Here is a 20,594-nt window from a genome sequence, read left to right as displayed (position 1 = left end):
AAAGAGGGGTTAGTCTACTTTCCAAGATAATATATAGAAATAAAACAAACAAACAATACAACAACTAAAGAAAATAAGACCTTTTTTATTGGACTAACTCCATGCATATTATGATGAGTTTTCGAAGGCAGCCCTTTTTCTTCAGATCAGAAATAAGCATATGTTGACAAATATATACATGGATAGGAAGAATGAGACGTGGGTGGGCAGGAGACAGAGAGATGACAAAGCAAATTTCAATGTCTTTATACTGGAAAAGGAAACCCAGATCTTTGTTAAGTCCTGTCTGATAAGTGTCAAAATATTTCATCATTTTAATTTGAAAGGTTTTACGTTCTTGGATTGTCTTAAAGTTACCTTTTAGTATTCTTCCCATAAAATTATTGGTGCGGTGGAAATTGGAAAAAAAGACATGTTTTCAGGGTATTCACAATGAATATGAATGTGATAAGTTTGCCTCTATTACCTCTATCTACATATATAAAATTGGATGTATATGTGTGTATGTATGTTCCAACATAACTCTGAAATGCATGGACAGATTTCAACCAAACTTGGTATACATATGACTTACTATCTGGGGAAAAATACTGTGGGAGTGGGAAAATGACAGATATTAGTGTCTAACCCATAGTTTTCGGGCTCCCTGAGATTAATACTGACACTAAAGTCAAAACGAAGATGAAAAAGTGAGGCAACTTGGAAACTTCCACAACAGATATCAACCTCACTGGTAAGGAGTTGATTGTAGAGAGGCTCAAAGACATATATCATTGTGAAATGAATCGTCATTAAGGCCTTCCATGTGATGATAGCAGATATGCTAAATCCATAAATTGATATGCTTGCTGTTATATAAGATCATTATCTAGTAAAAAAAAAATAACAAAGACAGCAGCTTATATATCGTTTACTTATCCTTTAATGCAGTGTCTCTAGCATGCCCCGACGGGACCCATTTCGCCCAGACGGGCTTTTTCAAGGGTTCAAAAAGGAGCTCTTATTTCAGCGTCCTCTCAGCTTAGGGGCTTATATTACAGCAAGCATATCGATTTATGGATTTAGCATATCTGCTATCATCACATGGAAGGCCTTAATGACAATTCATTTCACAGTGATATATGTCATGAATACTGACACTCCCAATGATGTTTAAGTCCAAGTTCAGCACCATACAGAGGGCCATTCTTGCTGCTAAAAATGAAGATGTCCACGAAATAGACAATAAAATACTTCCCGTTTTACCAGGTGTAATCACTGAATACAAGCCTATGAATAACGGAAGATTGGGATAAATAAATATTCGGGGAACGCCGGGTAATCAGCTAGTTACATATGAATCTATCTGGCTCAGTGTGTCATGAGGACTGGGCTGAAATCCCTTGGTCTAGTCCAGGGGTCTCAAAGTCCCTCCTTGAGGGCCGCAATCCAGTCGGGTTTTCAGGATTTCCCCAATGAATATGCATGAGATCTATGTGCATGCACTGCTTTCAATGCATATTCATTGAGGGAATCCTGAAAACCCGACTGGATTGCGGCCCTCAAGGAGGGACTCTGAGATCCCTGGTCTAGTCTAATGTCCTTTAAAATGAACATACTTTAACTCAAAGATGATATTAGGAGTGGCAGAGTGACCTAATTTGATTCCCAGTACAGCTCCTTGTGACTCTGGGCAAGTCACTGAACACTTCAATGGCTCACATAGAAAATAAGTACCTGTCTAAAATACATAAACTGCTTTAATTGTAACCACATAGAAAAATCAGTATATTAAGTCCCATCCCCTTTACTTTATTTCTAAGCCTAAACAATATAAACTTCCGGCAGTTTATTTGTAATGTAAATCTGGGCTAGAATGTCCAGCCTGATTATAAGCAGTGCTCTGTTGCCAAGTCTGTGGTCCTGATTTATCAAAACATTTTTCATAGCTATAGACAGAAAGAAACCTCTTGATATATCTAATCCTACAAGTCTCTCAAACAGCTCTCAACTGGTAATTAGATGCATGTGTTAGCAGCAGAAGAAAGGCACTGTCCAGTTGTCCACCTGACATGAAAAATCTACATTCCTTGATTTACTGTTCCAATTAGAACAGAATGTTTAAAGACTAAACACTAGTGACCTGAATGGAAAGCAAGAAAGCATTTAGATCCATTAGTTAGCTCATGACCTACCTCAATAAATTTGTCTTTGCTTTGAAACATTTTGTGCAAATCAACCAAAATTAAGGAATTTGCTGCAAACATTTACCAGTAATGGAAAATGGCTATCCTTTTTGGTTATTGAGAGTTTATAGATACTCTTTTTACAAAAATACTTATTACCTCCTCACTTTGCTTTGAGATATTACTACTATGCACAATGAACTGGCCTGGGGTACAAAGGTAAATAATGCTTCCAAAATATTACTTGCTTACTCCATAGCGCTGACCAGCAAATGTCTTGAGAGAAAAGTCCAGAAATGCCTGTGCTAAAAATAAGGAGAATAATAAATAGCAGAAAATCACAGAGATCTAACAATTGAGGAAGTCACCCACGTTCAAAATCATAAACACTTCCTACAGAAAAATAATCGTAATTTGTCACTTAAAAGTATGACTCAGTGACCTTGTTTAGCTCACAAATTATATGGAAGTACCTTTTGCAGAGAATTTTAGACTCGGCTCCTGCTGTGACTAGTACAACTCATTATCAGCTTCATATCACTCACTGTTCATGAGCTAGATTATCCTCTTAGAAGTACAAAGAGTCACCTGGATGTTATTATGAGTACCAGCATATGGTCTTGGACAGAGGAAACACAGAACATCATTAGAGTGGAGCATCAGCTCAAAATAAGGGCATGAAATCAAACATGCTTCAGTCTTCACGCAGCTTCATTTAAATCTATTCTAAAGCCCTTATACATTGTGGCCGGGCCAGACCCCAAGTAGGTGGGAAACCCCGGCTCGGATCACAGGTAAGATTTTAGGAGCGCCTTTTATATGGTTGGTCAAAGGAAAACCCCGGAGACTGGACTTCTAGCAAAACTTCTTTGGGTTTATTAACATGCCAGCCCCAAAACATCACTGCATGCACATTTGTCACAGTCCTTGAGTTCACAGTCTTTTACATAAGTCCCGGGCACACCGAATGTGCCTCTGCCTGTGACTGTCAATCTTCCTCAGTGCATTGACATCATCATAAAAAAAAAACAGAAAAATTTGCTTCTGCAGTTTCTTCACTGCTTCTGAGTTGTCCCCTCTTAGGGTTAAGGGCTTCTCCTAGCCAGAGTTGGCTTGTTACTTTACAGCTGAGCACAACAGGTGTCAGCAAGCTTTCCACTATACTTTCAGAAAAAAAAAACTTTTTTGGCTTTTATTATTTTCCTCTTTCTCTCCTAGTCCCTCCCTTTGAAGGACGTTCACAACCTGAACCCAGGTTGTGCGGGCAAACCTCCCTTATGCTAAAGGTCTTAATCGCCCACCCAAACATGCCTCTAACATCCAGAATTTTAATTCAAAGGGCACTTAAGAGAACTGAGGTTCAAGGAATCCTTTTGGCATTACTTAATTAGGCACTGCTGCCATGCCTTTTCTAGCTCAAGACTCCATGTCCATGTCTTCCTCAAACATGTATTCTCCAGAGCCTTCCTCACTGAGCATTTCCCAGGCTGGCTCCAGGGGATTAGGGCTCTCTATGAAGTCCTGCACTTCTGCGGGTTCTTCCCATCCCCCTCTCTGAATACCTGCCAGCCCTCTCAAATCATTTTCCCCTTCAGGAACACCCTCTAGCTCCTCACCCCAAAACGTGCTAGGAAAGTTATGGTACTTCCCTGGAGGTAATCTCTCTACCCTGGTGGGCTGGTGTCCTGAAAGCTTTCTTGGCTGGCTGGTGGAAGAAGGGAGATAGCAGCTATCTTGGTTTGCTGCTGGGCTCCTACAATCCGGAACAGGTGAGCCTCCTCCTCCTCCCTGATTACTCTGCCTTCTGCCTATTTGAGGTTTGCATGGTTGCAGGGCTCGGTGACCAGCTCCACCCCCTTCTACCTGGATTCCTCTAACCTGGGGAAAGGAGTAATAGGGACTGGCTTGTGGTTTCAGTGCCCTCCCTTCCAGAATCCTGGGCTGACTCCACCCCTGCTTTTCCACCATGTTATTTGGTTGTGCTACCCTGCTGCTTTTACCAGGAGAAATAGGCTTTATTTTAGAGCTTACAGCCTTAAGGGCAGTATTTCTGACTGGACCCACAGTCTTTTTACTTGTGACAGGGGCTTCCCTGTCACATAATCCATTCAATAGTACTCAAAGGAAAAAAAAAAGATGTCACAGTAGAGAACAGTATTTTTATATTTTATTCAGGATTACAAAAATGGGTTTACAATATAAAGGAGGAATGACAAGTAGGGATACAGACTTTGCTTTGCCTTATCTCCCTTATCAGTGGTACCGCATTTGAAGGAGGGCAAATATCTTCACTAGAAATAAGGAAGCTTTGCACTACATGAATTTTTATTCTCCATTGCAACCCTACTACTCTAGGACTGAATGTGCTGAAATCTCTAAACACAGTATAATGCCCCTTTAAACAACACAGGCCAAGAAGGGAAGAGAGACTTTAAACCTATCTTCATGAACTCAGCTGGAGTCGCAAGCCCGAGAGCTAGTCTGGAGGGCAACTTTAACCAAAGGTTAGGCCCACTACTACTAATCATTTCTTTAGTGCTACTAGACATGCCTAAGGTGACCATATGTCCCGTTATTGGATTGACTGTCCCATTGTCCCGACCCACCGCTTCGGGACACCGAAATGTCCCGTTTTCAGGTACAGCGTCCCAAAGCGGTGCGCGGAGGCCGATCTTCGGGGTGCCCAGATGAGGGTAAGAAGCGGCGGGGTATGCCCAATCGTGTCGGGGGGGGGGGGGATGTACCGGATCGTGGTGGGAGGGTGCCCAATCGCTTCGGGGGGTGCCCGATCGCATTGGGGGGGGGTGCCAGATCGAAAGGGGGGCCTTCGAGGGGAGCAATGAGCAATGCCGGTTCTCGGGGGGGGGGGAACGCATCAAAGCGAGTTTCCATTATATCCTATGGGGAAACTCGCTTTGATAAACGAGCATTTTGGATTACGAGCATGCTCCTGGAACGGATTATGCTCGTAATCCAAGGTACCACTGTACCAGGTGCTGATGTTCTGGAGACAGATATGTAATTTTTTATTCCAATCTTTATGGGTGTGTGAGGCGGTCAGTGAACACTGGGAGAGTGTGAGGGGTCTTTACTTTGTCTCTGCACTGGTTATCTGGTCATTTTGGATACCTTTTTGGTACCTATACCTGTTTTTACATTGTCTAACTCACAATGTTTAAGTTTCATCCAGGATGTTTAGTAAACATTCGATTATTCCTGCAGAACAACTAAGTCTAGGTTGGCCCCCATCCGGCCCATATACTGCCCTAACCACTCCTCCTGATATGCTCCTTTTAGCTCTGGGTGCACAGCGGGATTCAGAGGCCTAAAAGGTTCCGTGACACGTCCAGAAAATTGGTTTGATTATCGGCACTTGGATGACCTGTCTTTTAGGTCATCCAAGTGCACTTGGATGGGTTTTTAGACGTGTTTAAGTTTTGATTATGAGCCCATTATTGTTTTTCTTAGGTTTGAGTTAGCATGGTGCTGTAATTCAGATTTATGAAGAAAAAGGCTGTTAAAAAATTACATGCAGGACTAGATTTATGTTTAAGCTATCAACGTGGAGGGGTCCAGATGGTGGTATTTTGGAAAAGGTAACAAAATAATGTAATGTGAATATGACATAATACAGTTTCCATTGCATTCATAAATCCCAAATGCAACAACTATGGAGCTGTGAAGGATTATTTTAGGCAACATATGCACCTGTGCCTTTAAAAAAATAGCCTCCTCAAAAGTTACCACACAAGTGACACCTGTTCTGAGGCAGATGTTAACTCTGCATAAATTTCTGAGGGTATCCACGTATGTTACAAGATTTACATCCGACTCTCCTACAGGTTTATGCAAAATCCACCATGAGGAATGTCTATAGCAGTCTCCCGCAAACATTTTTTTTTGCTCTAGAACACTGTTCTTCAACCGCCGGTCCGTGGACCGGTGCCGGTCCGCAGAAAATTCCTGCCGGTCCGCGGAGGGCTGGCGAGATCGACGCGGTTAAATTTCCCGTCGGCATCTCTTCCCCTTTCCCTTCCAGGGCTTAGGATCGGCTGCAGACAGCAAAAAGAAACACAGAAGCCGCGGGACTTTTCCTCTTGCCTGCATCACTATAGGCTCTGCCGATCCTGATTCCGCTCCCCTCTGAAGTGACTTCCTGTGTTTGAGGGGCATGATTGAGACCGGAAGAGCTTAAAGCAAATAGCAATGCAGGCAAGAGGAAAGGTCCTGCAGCTTCTGTCTTTGTTCAGAGTTCTGGGCAAGGGAACTGTAAGGAAACTGATGCAAGTTAAGAACCAGGCTGCTTCCAATTTAATGTCAGTTATGGTGAGACCAGCCATTGTGACACTGGAATCACTCTGGGGCCAGCAGCCAAGGGAGGGAATAAGAGATACTGGATTCCCACCTGTTGTGGGAAGGGGATGGTAGACCCGGGGGGGGGGGGGATTGGTGTGACAGAAGGGAGATGGTGGATCCCCTTGGGGGAGGATAGTTATTGGAACTAGGTGGGAGTTGGAAGAATAGGGACACAAAGACAGGGGGCAGAGAGACATGGAAAATGCTAAATAGGAGGGTGGAGTATGAAGACAGAAGTAAGATGTTGGACATGGGTAGAGAGAGTAGGGAGACAGAGGGGATATGCTGGACATGGTGAAGGGGGAAATAGGGAGACAAGGAGAAGATGCTGAATAAGGAATGGAGGGAGTAGGGTGATGGAAGGTATCTGCTGGATTAAGATGGGGAAAAGAGGGGAGGTACTGGAATACGTTCAATATAAAATCATAACTGAGGCGTGCAGATGGGATCAGATGGTTTGTGGGGACCGAGCTTGCGGAGACGGGGCAGAAATGTGTTTTTTTAAAAATTTCAGTCTTAGTAGTTTGCCGGTCCACAAAATAATTATTTTATTTCTGCCGGTCCACAGGTATAAAAAGGTTGAAAAACACTGCTCTAGAACACTAATGGAGCAAATGTTTTTCTGTGGCACACCCACAATCCTACACCACCCTGCCACCAGCCCCGCCCCGCTCCACCCCTCTAGCCCTGCCACACATGAATCTTGTCTCATTTTCCCTGAGTTCAATATAAAAACATAACTATTCAAGGCTTGTGCGGATGGGATCAGATGGTTTGCGGGGATGGGGACCGAGCTTGCGGGGACGGGGTGAGGACAGAGACCGAACTCATGGGGAAAGGGACAAATTTTTTCCCTGTGACATTCTCTACATTTAAACCTGCTATCTGTTTTCTGTCTTTCAACCAGTTTTTAATCCTTAATAGAACATTACCTCCTATCATATGACTTTCTAGTTTCTTCAGAAATCATTCATGAGGTACTTTGTCAAAGGCCTTTTGAAAATTCAAATACACAATATCAGCTGGCTCACCTTCAAAGAAATGCAGTAGACTGGTGAGGCAAGATTTCCCTTGACTAAATCCATGTTGGCTTTCTCTCATTAAGTCATGCTTATTTATATATTCTGTCATTTTGTTCTTTATAATAATGTACCATTTTGCCCAACCCTGATGTCAGGTCTATAATTTCCCAGATCACCTCTGGAACCCTTTTTAAAAATCGGAATCATGTTGGCCACCCTCCAGTCTTCTGGTACTATGTTTGACTTAGATGCCGCTAGGCAAGATTCTACAAACTGTGCCAAACTTTGATGACATGAGGTAGGTGCCGTTTTCAGATCATAGTAATTGCTGTTATAGAATACTATATAGAATCCATGCAACACACAACATCCTAATGCCTAACTCTTGGCAACTGTAGGTGCCTATGTTGCCTTTACAAACTAGGGGTCCTTTCACTAAGCTGCAGTAACCACTAACTTGTACTTATGGCAGGTTAAAAAGCACTACTGCTGGATGCACTCAGGTGTCCTGTGGTAGTTTAGGGATCAGCATGCATTTATCTTTTAGAGCTGGAGATGTGCCTGGGGTCTCATGCACTAATGGAGAAATTAGTGCATGGGCTATTAATAGGAATAATGGAATACGGGGTCGTTTTATCACCTTGTTAAAAGTGGCCTCAGTGCACGGGAAAGACACACACTGGTGATAGCACTGGCCATAGGCAGCGGACTGCTGCTTTGTTTAGGGGGGGCCCAGGAACTCCGCCCTGGTACATGACCTCTAAACATCTCCCGAGACCTCCACCCACCTCCTCCCGACACTTTAGTTTTAAATCTTCAGCAGCCACCATGCTGTTTGACGCTGTGCGGCGGTTGCCCGACGATTTAAGCAAACACCGGGAGGGCCAAATCCACAGCGACTGAGAATTTTTTTGGCAGAGACAGGCCATGGCCCCTGTGGCTTCCCCCGTTCCGCCGCCTATGGCACTGCCACTTTTTAGTACAGCTTAGTAAAAGGTCTCCCTAAGTGGTTTTTTGGATTGATCCCAGCATTGCTCCTTGTGACCCTGGGCAAGTCACTTAGGGCTCCTTTTACAAAGCCGTGGTAGAGGTTTCTACCGCGGGCTGGCAAAGTATTCCCGCTACGTCAAGGATTCTGCTTGTTAAGAACCTCAATATTAGGTGCTATTTGTTTGGCTAATCTTTGTGTGGATTGCACTGAATGACCCCTGATGCAGGCGGACATGCTGAAACACAGACCATGTCATGTCCTTCAATAAATTTACTTTTTGATTGCTCGGAATTTGATGGCCCCTTGTGCTTCCTACTGAACAATAAGCAAGCATTTGTCTTATGATGTCTTTCATGACAGAACCACATGAGTTTGTACTGTATTCCAGTACAATATGTTTTATCACCAGAAGACTGATAGAAAGCAAATGTTCAACACACACAACAATCAATTCATTTTACAGAGGAGGCGGGGTCTAAAGGTGAAATCATCAGACTATGGTTCAGGAAATATCCCGGGGAGCATAAAATCAAGACTCTCCTCTGCCTCAGACTCTAGGTGTGACTTTGGCAAGTCAACCTATCCCCTGTATGACTGGGACTCTGTCAAAAAATGTGTCCCTATCTGGGTTTCCTGGTCAACAAATTAAAAACAGTATTACAGTCATTTGCTAAAGTACTATTCAGATTAGTAGAATCTTGCTGAACTCCAAAACATGACTTAAACTTAGGAGCAGCAAAGCACTGAGGGGTCAGCTAGAATCGCTTCAGCGTGGACATCAAAAGTAGTAGAATCTTCTTTGCCAAATAATTTTCCCCTAATGAGCTATTCTAGTTGTGAAAAAGATTTATACTGTTTTTATGTTGCATCTGGTATTCTTTATTTTCAAAGCTGATAATACTGCGGTCTGAGCATATTGCTACCAGAGACGGATATTTCTACTGAACTATTTGTCTCTTTCCTGTCTTTTGGTAAAGTCCCCAGAACAATCCTTATCCTTTTCTGGCCGGCTGGATACTGCAATCTCTGATTTGCTGCCACCTTGTTTGTCCTTAGGAGCACCTTCCAGCCCACATTCAGAGGCAGCACCGTTTCAGGCAATTCACCTGCAACTTTTCTTGCAATGTGCAATGCGGATGCAGTTCCGAGAAGCTGCAACAATGCAGATTTCTATAAGCTATACCTGGCATCTACCACTACCAATACTATAACAGGGAAAGCTGTCAGAAACATGTGTTCCCAATAGAACATTTTTATGAATATGTTTCATATCATCTAAATATGGTGCACTATATAGAATAATGAAGTAAGTAGTTAAAGCGCAGGTTATATGCATTGAAGAATATTTAAACTCTAGAAAAGAAGCAAACTGAAGTATCTGCCCAAGGGCATAGATCTGAATGTGCAAGACTGTACGAGGGGGTGCTGAAAAGTTATCAGCCTAACCAGGAAGAGAATGACTTGGATATGGTTCAATCAATAAACCGAAACAATGTTAAAACCTAGAATGTTGTTTCTGCAAACTGGCACTAAATGAAATAAGATAACACCCTTTTCAGCTACAGTGGCAAAATAACGCTCAGAATTTAGGGAGTTGGTTGGGCTGAGAACTTTTCAGCACCCCTTCGAATTTAGGGAGTTGGTTGGGCTGAGAACTTTTCAGCACCCCTTCGTAAAATAAACCTAAACCATCCATCTCATGCTAGTGACAAATAAGCTATGTTTTGTGCTTAGATTTAATTTAAACGCGTTTCAATTGAACTTTAAAAACATTTAAGGCCCTAATTCACCAAAGCTGTTGTTTTTTGGAGCCCTTTAACTAAAGTGTGTTAGAATCTCAGTTTAGGGCATCTTAATGTGGAAATTTTCTGTACACTAAGAACAGATTCAGCATGGCAGTGTTTAAGGCTTTTGTTTTTTTCCTCTTAAATTTTGCAGGCCCCATTTTAATTTTTCCATTAACATGTAGGTCTTGCAAAAAAATTAATAAGGGAGCACTTAGGCCCGGATTCTCTAAGTGGCGCCATTATCGGCAACCGCCTTAAAAGCGGCCGCCAATCACGTCAGTCATGCTATAGCGCCCTTTAAAGAATCAATACTTCCAGCAAGGGTAGGCACTGGAAAGGTAGGCCTGGGTTTTCAATACATTTCCAGCACCTACCTTTGATGTGACTCACACCTAACACCACATTCCGGTGTTAGCTACGGCAACAGTGGTGTTAGGTGCCAGTAGGCACCTCTGAAGTCGAAATTCCTGCAATGTTCTTTTAGGCGCCTTGTAATTTCTCTTGTTTGCTTTTAAACAGCATTTTGGAATTAATTTAGATGCCGGTAGGGTGCCTCCTATTTATAAGATGCTAAGTTCTTCCATTGTATTGTATTGCATTTCTTATATTTGATATACCGCTTATTCATGAGTATTAAGGACTAGATTCACTAACCCCCAATTCTGGGTCCAATCCGTCCCAATTGCATGCACAAAAGGCCTGCATGCAAATGGGGACGATTGTTGACAAGCCCCCCACTCACCACACGGATCGCTAAAGAGCGATCCCGATGCATGTGCAGACCATCTGTAGATGGTCTGCGCATGCGTCTAAGAGCCGCAACTTTTATTTTTAAACTTTTACTTTTAAACAGCCCAGTGAGCCCGTGGTTTTAACCTGCTTTAAACTGTGGGTTAAAACCATGGGGAAGGGGCAGGAGATCAGGGCTGAGACAGGGCAGAGAGCATATTGGGGCAGGCAGGAGATCAGGGCTGAGATGGGGCAGAGCAGATTGAGGCAGAGAAGCAGGGCAGCAGAAGGCAGGGCAGTCTGAAAGGACCTCAGCGACTGGTCTTCAGAAGTCGCTTACTTTGGATTGGCCAGCCCAGTCGGTGTTGCTTTTTATTTTAGTGAATCGCTTCCTGTCTGCATTTGAATGCTGTTCCCCCTCATTTGCATGCGCAGATCAGAGGATGATCGGGACAGAGGTTAGTGAATCGGGTCGGAGGGAAATCGGGTCACAAAGGGCTCGCAAACCAATTGTACACGATCGGTTTGCTTAGTGAATCTAGCCCTAAGTGGTTTGCAGAACTAAATACATTAGGCACATTGGACTTCACTCTCTGTCCTGAATGAGCTCACAATCTAAACCAAAGCGCCTACGAGAAAAAGAACATCATTCATATATTCAAAGATAAAAATAGAAGGAAGAAGGAGCCCAGAGAGATGTAGAGAACCAGGAAAAGTGAAGCAGAGTGCTTACATTGTAAAGAAAAAGATAGAACAGTAAATCTAATGAGATAAATATAAATTACTATATCAGGCAGGAGAAAAGAAATAGAAAAAATAAAATAAAATAAGACACATCTTGGAACTCTTTTACATTCATTCCTGGAATGCCCTGAACTGTCCATTTGGAACTCCTCTTTTGCGCAGCTTCAATTAGTCTTACAACGCGACTTAGAGTGGGACTACAAAACATTACTTCTCGGCAATCAGGATCTCATGGAGGAACAGGGTCTCACTGTGCCTCAGCTGCGCTTCATTTATTTGACGTTGTCAAATGAACAATTTTACAATATTGGACTCAAGAGGGGTCTATCCCTTTGGACTGTTGGATCAATCAGATGATCGAACTGGCCCGCTTTGAAATTTGCTATCATAAACGCTCAACCAACCCTGAGATCAGGGCCTACTTGGCCTTGTGGACGGTGTTTCTGCGGTTGTCTCTGGTCTCCCGACTTGGGGTGGGGGGGGGTAGGGAGGGATGTGTGACTGGAGTGTGCCTGTTTGGTTGTTTGGCTTGGGTGGCATGGTGTGTCTGTCTTTCTGTGTGTTGATGTAGGGGTTAGGCAGGCCATGTTTTTTCCACTTGCAAAATATGGAGTCGATGGGGGAGAAGGGCTATTTTTATTCTTGAATGGTCTTGTAGCCTCTTGCTGTATTAAGTTTCTTGGTGATGATCGATGTAATCTTCCTTAGTTTGCTATTGTGTGCTTGCTTGTATTATGCACCATGTCTGTTTCTCTTGTTGACTCGTTAATAAAAATGATTAAAAAATAAAAAAATTAAAATAAGACACATCCAGCATAATAAAAACGATATAAGGTATGAATACTCAGAGGGAGAAATTGCAGTTAGTGGGAGATGCTCATTTGCGTATTATGGAGAGTATCTTACAGAGTTCCATAGAACTGATGAAATAGAATTGATTTCAATAATTTTCAGAAGTAGAAGTAGGATGTTTCCTCCATGAAGCCATGGTGTTCCAAAGGTTAGTATCTGCATATGAGAAAGCTCTCTTTCTAGTTGTTTGTAGATTCATTAATCTTAGTCCAGGGACTTCAAATCGATCATGATGCGATGATCTCAGAGTTCTATTAGGTTGATATCTGGCCAGTTTCTTGTACAGATAATCAGGAAGTTGAAGATGCTAGGCAAAGTAGCTTGAATTTGATCTGTTTAATTATTGGCAGCCAGTGCAGATCAAATAGAATCGGTGTGATGTGGTCATTAATGGGCACACCTGTTAAGAGTCTAGCTGCAGTGTTTTGGATTAACTGCAGGCGGGACAGGTTGGCTAAGCTTGACCCTAGGAGTAATGTATTACAGTAGTCTAGACGACTAGTAATAAATGCATGAATTAGTTTAGCTAGATTATTTGCAGTCAGGACAGGTTTTAGTTGGTGCAGTAGTTTTAGGTGATAGAAACACATTTTTACAACATGTCTTATTTGTGGTTTGTAGCTTAGATCGGAGTTGCAGCGCATTCCTAGAATCAATATTTCGGGCTTGATTTGGATGGTTTTTGCCAGCGAGTTCAGGAAGTTTGCATAGGACATGCAAGCTGATTAGTACTTCCATGCCTATTTTCTGTACAATCCTTCTAATTTTTTTTCTTTTTTTTTGTAAAATTACAGTTTTTCATATGCTAAGTGTGAGTTAAGGCTTGACACCCTTTAGTAAAAGGGCCCCTTAGTTAGCTATGGGAAAAGTTCTTGATTCTCTCTCACACCTATATCTTGTATATAACCAAATGAAATAGAAACATTTTTTCAATATAAGATCTTATAATTTTATGCTACACTTTTTGAAATACTTTAATACTTCAACATAGAGAAAATAAATATAGGCACCAATCCAAATTAAAATGTAAAACAAAAAAAATAGCATATTTAATCTATGGATGTGCCAACCCAAGCCCATGTCAAGAAGAAAGAAAGAAAGGTATATATCCAAATAAGTGGTTAGAGATAAATTAGAAACCCCCCCTCCAAATTACATTGTTATGGCCTCATAACTCATCTATCTACTACTATTATCCCTCTACAGGAACTAAACATTCTTATTAATCAAAAATGTTTGTAAATGTAAGGAATCAAAAATATATACTCGTAATTATTCCCTCGATAGATAGCCAGGCACATACAGGGGAATCACTAATAGAAGGTTTTCCCTACTGCAAATACCTGTGACCTAAGCCTAACTGACGGGCTACATAGAAAAATATTTGTTTGTTCTGACTACAAAAATAACGAACAAAGAAACACACGAACAAAGAAAGGCAAGTGAGAAGTCATAAAGCAGCCAAGGGGTACATTTATTCACACAAAAAAGTCCTAATATGTTTACTCGATAAAAGCACAGAGTAAATGTCCCGACTAGGATCCCAGTTTCGGCTATCTGGAATGCCTTCCTCAGGGGACTGAACAAGTAAACTAAAAATAGAAAAACATAGACATAAATGTATATCCTAAAATCATTAAAAAGAAATAATGAGAAACATCATGTAAATAAGTCATAAACTATAAATAATGGAAAGCATCATATAAATAAAACATAGCAAAATAAAGCATCTATATTCTTAAACAACAAATTAAACAAGTGAAAAAGAACAGAAAGCCTTCATAATGGCACTCTTATAGCTCTGGCAATAATCTATTCTTAAAGCAAACTACTGGGAAAAATCTCAAAAAGAACGGGTGAGCCACAAGTAAAATAACCAAAGTATTTGAACAACAAAAGGCACCGAACAGGAAAAGGAAGTGAGATCAACAGAGTATGAGGAAGAAGATGATCACTTAAAAGTTTATTGTGGGTTTCCTGAGGAAGCCGGTCTGGCGAAATGCATCAGAACCCGATACGGCTTGCTTTTGAAGCTCATTTCAGCAACCTCGGCTAAGTACCCAGTAAAGGGATCTGAGAAAGTTTATAGTTTTCAAAGAGACAAACAGTAATGATTTATTGACACGGTATCTCTAAAGACTGTTTGCTGTGCAATGATAGACTACGGAAGCTGCATTTAGGGGCTTGACCCCGTTTGTGGTCTTTCTACCTGACATCTCAGCCATCAAGAGATGAGTGAAAGTATAGGGGTGCCTTTTGTTGTTTGAATACTTTGAATAATCTTTTCTTACCACTTTCTCATAAAATCTGTTAAATGTATACTTCCACATGAGGCCAACCCATCAGATCCATCCTCCTGTTCACTTGCCAAAGAAACTTCTGAGGAATATAACATAAATTATCCATCAACATTTCTTCATGTTTAGGAATGCAGAGAATTTCCTTGCAGTATTTTTACAGCATTGCATTTTCCAATCCATATCATACCATAGTTTCACTGCTTTCAAGATTTTGGATTACACAGATTTTTGATAAGTTATTTCTTTTTTTTAATATTTCACATCAAAGTAAGTTTCTACTGGCAACCAGCCATTAATAAATGAACACCTAAGTGTCTAATTATGCCTTTCAACATGTATGCTCTGCCGTACCGTTAAAGACCACCAAAGCGTGTTACTTCTCAGAAATTATAAAATCTAATTTTTTTTGTTGCATTTTTATTTATTTTTACTTAGAAAAAAAAGATACTGCTGTGGGAAAGAATTTGAATAATTCTAGGCATTTAGGGACAAGTTTCCTATACATTTATTATTTTGACATTTCTGACTTTGGATCAAAATATTTCAGTCCAGAAAAAAAAGACATTTTGCTCTGTCTTGCAGTGAAGGGGACACAGTAAGTGAAAAAGATAGTACGACCTACATACATTTTGGAACAAGGACAGATGATAACATATACGACTCTCCCATGATTCCTGACATGTACTGACATGAATTTCCAATAGAATGTCTTATCTAGGTATTAGACTGCACTATCATTTTCCTTGTGTCTGATAAGATTTGTAAGAAAAAAAAATCATTCTATCATACACTAGTTTTGGATAATCTATGCAAAAAGTAACATTCTGACTATGTTTTATGTAATATTAGAGTTGTATAGTACGATGGGGGAAGGGGTTTGAAAAGTTCTCAGCCCAACCAAGAAGAGGATGACGTGGATATGGTTCAATCAATGATCTGAAAAAAATGTCAAAGCATCACATTTTGTTTGTGCAGATTGGTACTTAATCAAATAAGATGACACTCTTTTCAGCTCCAGTGGCAAAATAACGCTCAGCTTTTAGGAAGTTGGTTGGTTGGGCTGAGAACTTTTCAGCATGCCCCTCCCCCCTCATAATTTGCATTATGCATTTAATATGAATTGTTTTTGAAAAAGAAATAGTAAACTTCATATACTGACCAATGAACAGGATAATTCAAAACCACATCTCATTAATCTAACAGTCAATACCAGTTCAAAAGTTAAACACTGTGGTAGACCTGATACCCTGTAGGTGGAGTAGAGGTTTGTTACCATGTAATTACACAAGAGTTAGACAATATCTTAATGACAGCATGTACCTGCATTGAATCCATCCTGCTGGAAATTATAGTAACATTTCAGTTATACAAACAGTTGAAAACAAACAAACAAAAAAAACAGATGCACTTAAATAAATAAAAATGATCATAGTTAATTTGCAGGAAATATTTTTTTTTAAATTCACATTAAATCGTTTATGTTCTGTGATAGTATGTGCTAAGCATTAAGAAGCAAGTGTGTAAGCACCGATTCATAATTATTCAAATTTAGATTAACTTTCTACAATAGCTTTGTGGCTAATACAGGGTCAGCATTGCATTGTTCAGTGTTGGAAGAAAAATTCTATTCCACAATCATAAGCAGTGTATGACCTAAATTATGTTGTACAAACCCAGACTCACATCATGTAAATGATCTGAGAACTAGGATGCTGTGACCAGTTAGTTATACAGCTTTTAATTTTTAGCCTGACATAATCAGTCTAGCTTATTAGCTTGCTTTGCTCTTAAAACCCCCTTGTAAGCAATCAAATCGATTCACAAAGAATAATAAGCCCTACCCACACTGGATGAAAGCAGTAATACTACTGAATTCATGAAAGTAGCTTCCAGCAAAGAAGAAACAGAAGGAAAAAAAAGAAACAGGAAACAACCTCCTCTTTCAAACACTGCAATATTACAAACATAACATACATCATCAATGAATGGATAAACAACGTCCATGAGAAGAAATGGCTACATTCAAATCAGAGAAAATGAAAACATAAATCCATTACAGCGGTTGAAAAAGAACATGTGCTTATTAGTGCTAGTTTAACTGAAAGAGCCGAGCTTATGGTTTTACTTTAGTTTAGACTAAGAAAGCAGTACATGTCACAGGAGTATAATCAGTAGTAGTGCTCTTTAGTTACGATCCTGGTCCAAACAACACATTGGTTATCCCCAGCAGTTTAATTCAGTTGGCGGGATCTCTAAAAGGCTTGGATTCAGTCTAGTCACCGTGTTTAAACCTGTCACTGAAAACAGTGCGACAGCGTAAAAGCGGCATCGTTTAACTGAGTGAGGCAATCGTCCTGGAATCAACTCGGTGACTTGAGAGATAGCCTAGAAAAGCCGATTCGATGGCTTAACACGCCTGAACAAAGAATCGGTTCAGACCAGCGATGCTTAATGCCAGGTCTGTGTGAATACATGCCAGATATTTGTAGAGCTATAGGAAAGAAGCAAAGCCAAACGAGAGGATACCACAAAGCCCCACGTAGGCTACGGACGGTGCAGACACGCGGATCGGGTTACCCGAGACCAGGCGAGCAGAAGACAAATTACTGCCTTTAAAAGAGAATGAAAAAAAAAAAAAAAAGAGACTGCTGTTTCACTTCTTTCTTTTCCAAACTATTTACAACAAAGAAAAAAAGAGACTTCAAGCTTACAAAGTTTTGACAAGAAAAGATTAGGCTTGAATTAAAAAAGTATATCGATTCGTTATATATCGATTCGTTTTCCTCTTGTCTTTCAGTCTGTGTGATGCAAACTCCACTGTGTGCATTGCACACAGACATGTCAGTATTCGGGCAAAACACTCAAGGTAACTTAAGTCAGCTTTAATTAAACTACATCAAAGTTATTTTGTCAGAGTAGGTTTTTGAAGTATTCAGGCAAAACCTCCCCCCCCCACCCCCCAATGTTATGCCTACCTCGCTACATCAAGCCTGGAGGATTTTTGTTTCACCTTGGCCAGAGTCTGAAACTCCCTTGCGTTCGGCAGATCTCATAAAAAGTGAACTCCGTCCGCAGGGATCGCTTAGACCTTCCACAGAAACACACTTTTACGCAAGTTCAAACCTGATGCTCTTTTCCCCGACCAAATCTCTGTTTTCAGCCTGCGAGAGGGAGAAACGCCACGTGCAGAACCCCAGTTGACCAAGTTTGGGTAGGTTTTCCCTGACGTGCAGGACACCACCGAGGCCATCCGTATCGCACAGCTTGACAAGTTCAAATAAACTTTGACTTCCATGCAAAAAACATTTCTCGCCCGCGACGGAGTTCAGCGATTGCAAACACAAAAGACAAGCGGAGTTAGCTCCACATATACAAACTCGTGCCTTAAGTGTAAAAATATTCAACTTAATCATTTTACAGGACTTTTAGAAGTAAATATTTAACTTTGACCATCTGGATCAGATTTGTGGGGATTTTTTTTTTTTCCTTGTACTTACTGTATGGGCAGTTCTCCTTCTTGGTCCCGTTGACCTTGCCATTCCTGTCAATGGTGAGAAAGTACTTGGTGAAGGAGAAAAGCTTCCTCCACCGCACGTCCCCTAGGAGGTGGTTGTAGCTCCGCACGTGTCTCCCGGCGCTGGACGACGAGTTGGTGACCTCCAAGGACAGCATGCCCCTGTCAATGTCATTGCAAGCGACAGACCAACAAGACGCCAGGAAAAGCAGCAGAAAGTAAGGCAGGTGGGAAAAGGCGGAGGTACCATGTGTCAGTATCCAGTTCCACATTGTACTGGAACTGCGGGCGACAGAAAATCTCTCACCAAAAGAAACATGCTGGACGGATCCAAACTTGGAAGCGGGCGAGAGGCGAGCGGACGGCCGGATCCCTCGGCGTGGACTCTGACGCGGGTTGAAGTCAATGCACCAACATCCATAACGCAGGTGACAAGTCACCTCGGGAGTGCGACGTTTATCCCCACCCCACCCCACCCCCCTCCTTTTCCGAGATCTCCAGGCACCGTGGGGTTTGGGGGGTTCGGTTGCTTTTCCTCGAGACTCTTTTTAGCCGTGTAACTCTTCGCCGCGGCTCTTAGACGCCTTTCGCTTCCTGCATCCTAGCGCTCCTCGCCGCGCTAAACGCCGCGCAGACGCCTGCAAGAGAGAGACGACAGCAGAGTCAAGAGTTTGAAGGAAACTGAGCCTCTTAGTCTGGACCTCGCCGAGCACTGAGCCAGCTGTAAACCCTTCAGCTAATTGTCAGCCTAGGAAGAGCAGTTTTGCTTTGAAGAATCAGAAGTCATGTTTTTTTTTTTTTTTTTTTGAAGCTTTGCTGTAAACAGGTTGGAAGCTGCAGCCTTAATGTCAGCGATTACAACACAGAGGAGGGACGTGCCTCTGGTCAGCCCTGCTCCCGGGGGTCAGCCCGCGGTGGACATCTGAAACCCCTGCGGTGGGGTGGAAAAGAATTCCTGAGTGGGAAGCCAAGGCGCGGATTCCTACCCTGCTCTGCGGCCCCGTCACTTCGCGCTAATTCCTGTTAGCAAGTTCTCCACTGAACGCTGGCCACCGACATGTGTTGTATACTCATGCTTCACTAATTTTTGCTGTCTTCCAGGCTGAACCAATCCCCTCTAGGGAGCCCCCTTTTAACTTGTTTTCTCGAGAAGGCTCTGTCTTTTTTTGGCAGTGAAGGGCTTGAGAGCCACCTGGAGCTTGTTGCTGGGAAGGGGGGGGGGGGGGGGTAAAAGGCGGACCTCCCGGATCTCCAGGATCTTAACTGCACGTCTTTAAAAATCTGATACTTTTAGTCTCAGCATAAGTTATGGCTCTGACAGACCTCTTTGACGGATCCTAATGCTTTTCTCTCCCTATGCTGAGTCTAAAAATGGCACAGACCTGCTGACCCCCTCACCCCACTCGCTAAAAGCAAGAATAGTTTGCAAACATGGGGTAGACCAGGGATCTAAAAATCCCTCCTTGAGGGCCGCAATCCAGTCGGGTTTTCAGGATTTCCCCAATGAATACGTATGAGATCTATGTGCATGCACTGCTTTCAATGCATATTCATTGGGGAAATCTTGAAAACCCGACTGGATTGCGGCCCTCAAGGAAGGACTTTGAGATCCCTGGGGTAAACTAGGGCTGGTCAAGAGGGGGCAAGAAACACATCCTTAGCTTTCCTTTTCTTAACCTCTGCTAGCTTCGAAGGAGGTCCAGAATTAATGAACCGTTTACGTCTCGCTTCCCTTGCCAAAATAAAAAAAAAAAGTTCACACTTCAGCCTGCTCTTCCTTTTAAGCGTGCAAGATTTATGGGCACTGTTCAAGTCGTCTCCCCCCAAAAAAGGAGAACAGGGACCTCAGCGACCAATTTCTAATTGCTAACAGAAGTCATTCACTGAATCACGCTTATACTTCAAATCCAAGAACTTATTAGCATTATTGCAAAGATTTTTTTCCAGCAAAAAATCTGTTTGAATGCCTGTTGTCTGCCCCCCTCCCCTCCCCAATGCAATTTCCTTAATACAATGCGCACATTTTTCTCAATAGAACAGCATTTGTTTTAAACTTTGTTTTTCTAATTCACTCAGATGTGTAAGTTCCATTCCACATATAATTTCATCCATAAGAGATGGTATAGAGTAGCAT

The 20,594-nt window shown here is 41.9% G+C and overlaps 1 protein-coding gene across 6 annotated transcripts in view; it reads right to left on the bottom strand.

Moving 5' to 3' along the window:
- The window catches only part of FGF10 (fibroblast growth factor 10), a 199,394-nt gene extending 179,579 nt beyond the window's left edge, over window positions 1–19,815 (bottom strand). For 2 of the 6 annotated variants that reach the window (XM_033931640.1, XM_033931688.1), the window contains exon 1: window positions 3,782–4,258. In XM_033931640.1, coding sequence (XP_033787531.1) covers window positions 3,782–4,133 — 352 coding nt within the window. In that variant the 5' untranslated portion in view covers window positions 4,134–4,258. Of the gene's footprint in view, window positions 1–3,781; window positions 4,259–14,108; window positions 14,239–14,937; window positions 15,026–18,443 lie in introns of those variants that run through there. The other 4 variants (XM_033931680.1, XM_033931670.1, XM_033931659.1 and 1 more) reach the window with 4 other exon arrangements.
- Window positions 19,816–20,594: the final 779 nt, after the last annotated feature.

This window comes from Geotrypetes seraphini, chromosome 1 (genome assembly GCF_902459505.1).
Source record: "Geotrypetes seraphini chromosome 1, aGeoSer1.1, whole genome shotgun sequence".
Classification (NCBI taxonomy): Eukaryota; Metazoa; Chordata; class Amphibia; order Gymnophiona; family Dermophiidae; genus Geotrypetes; species Geotrypetes seraphini.
This window is presented reverse-complemented; position numbering and strand designations above follow the sequence as displayed.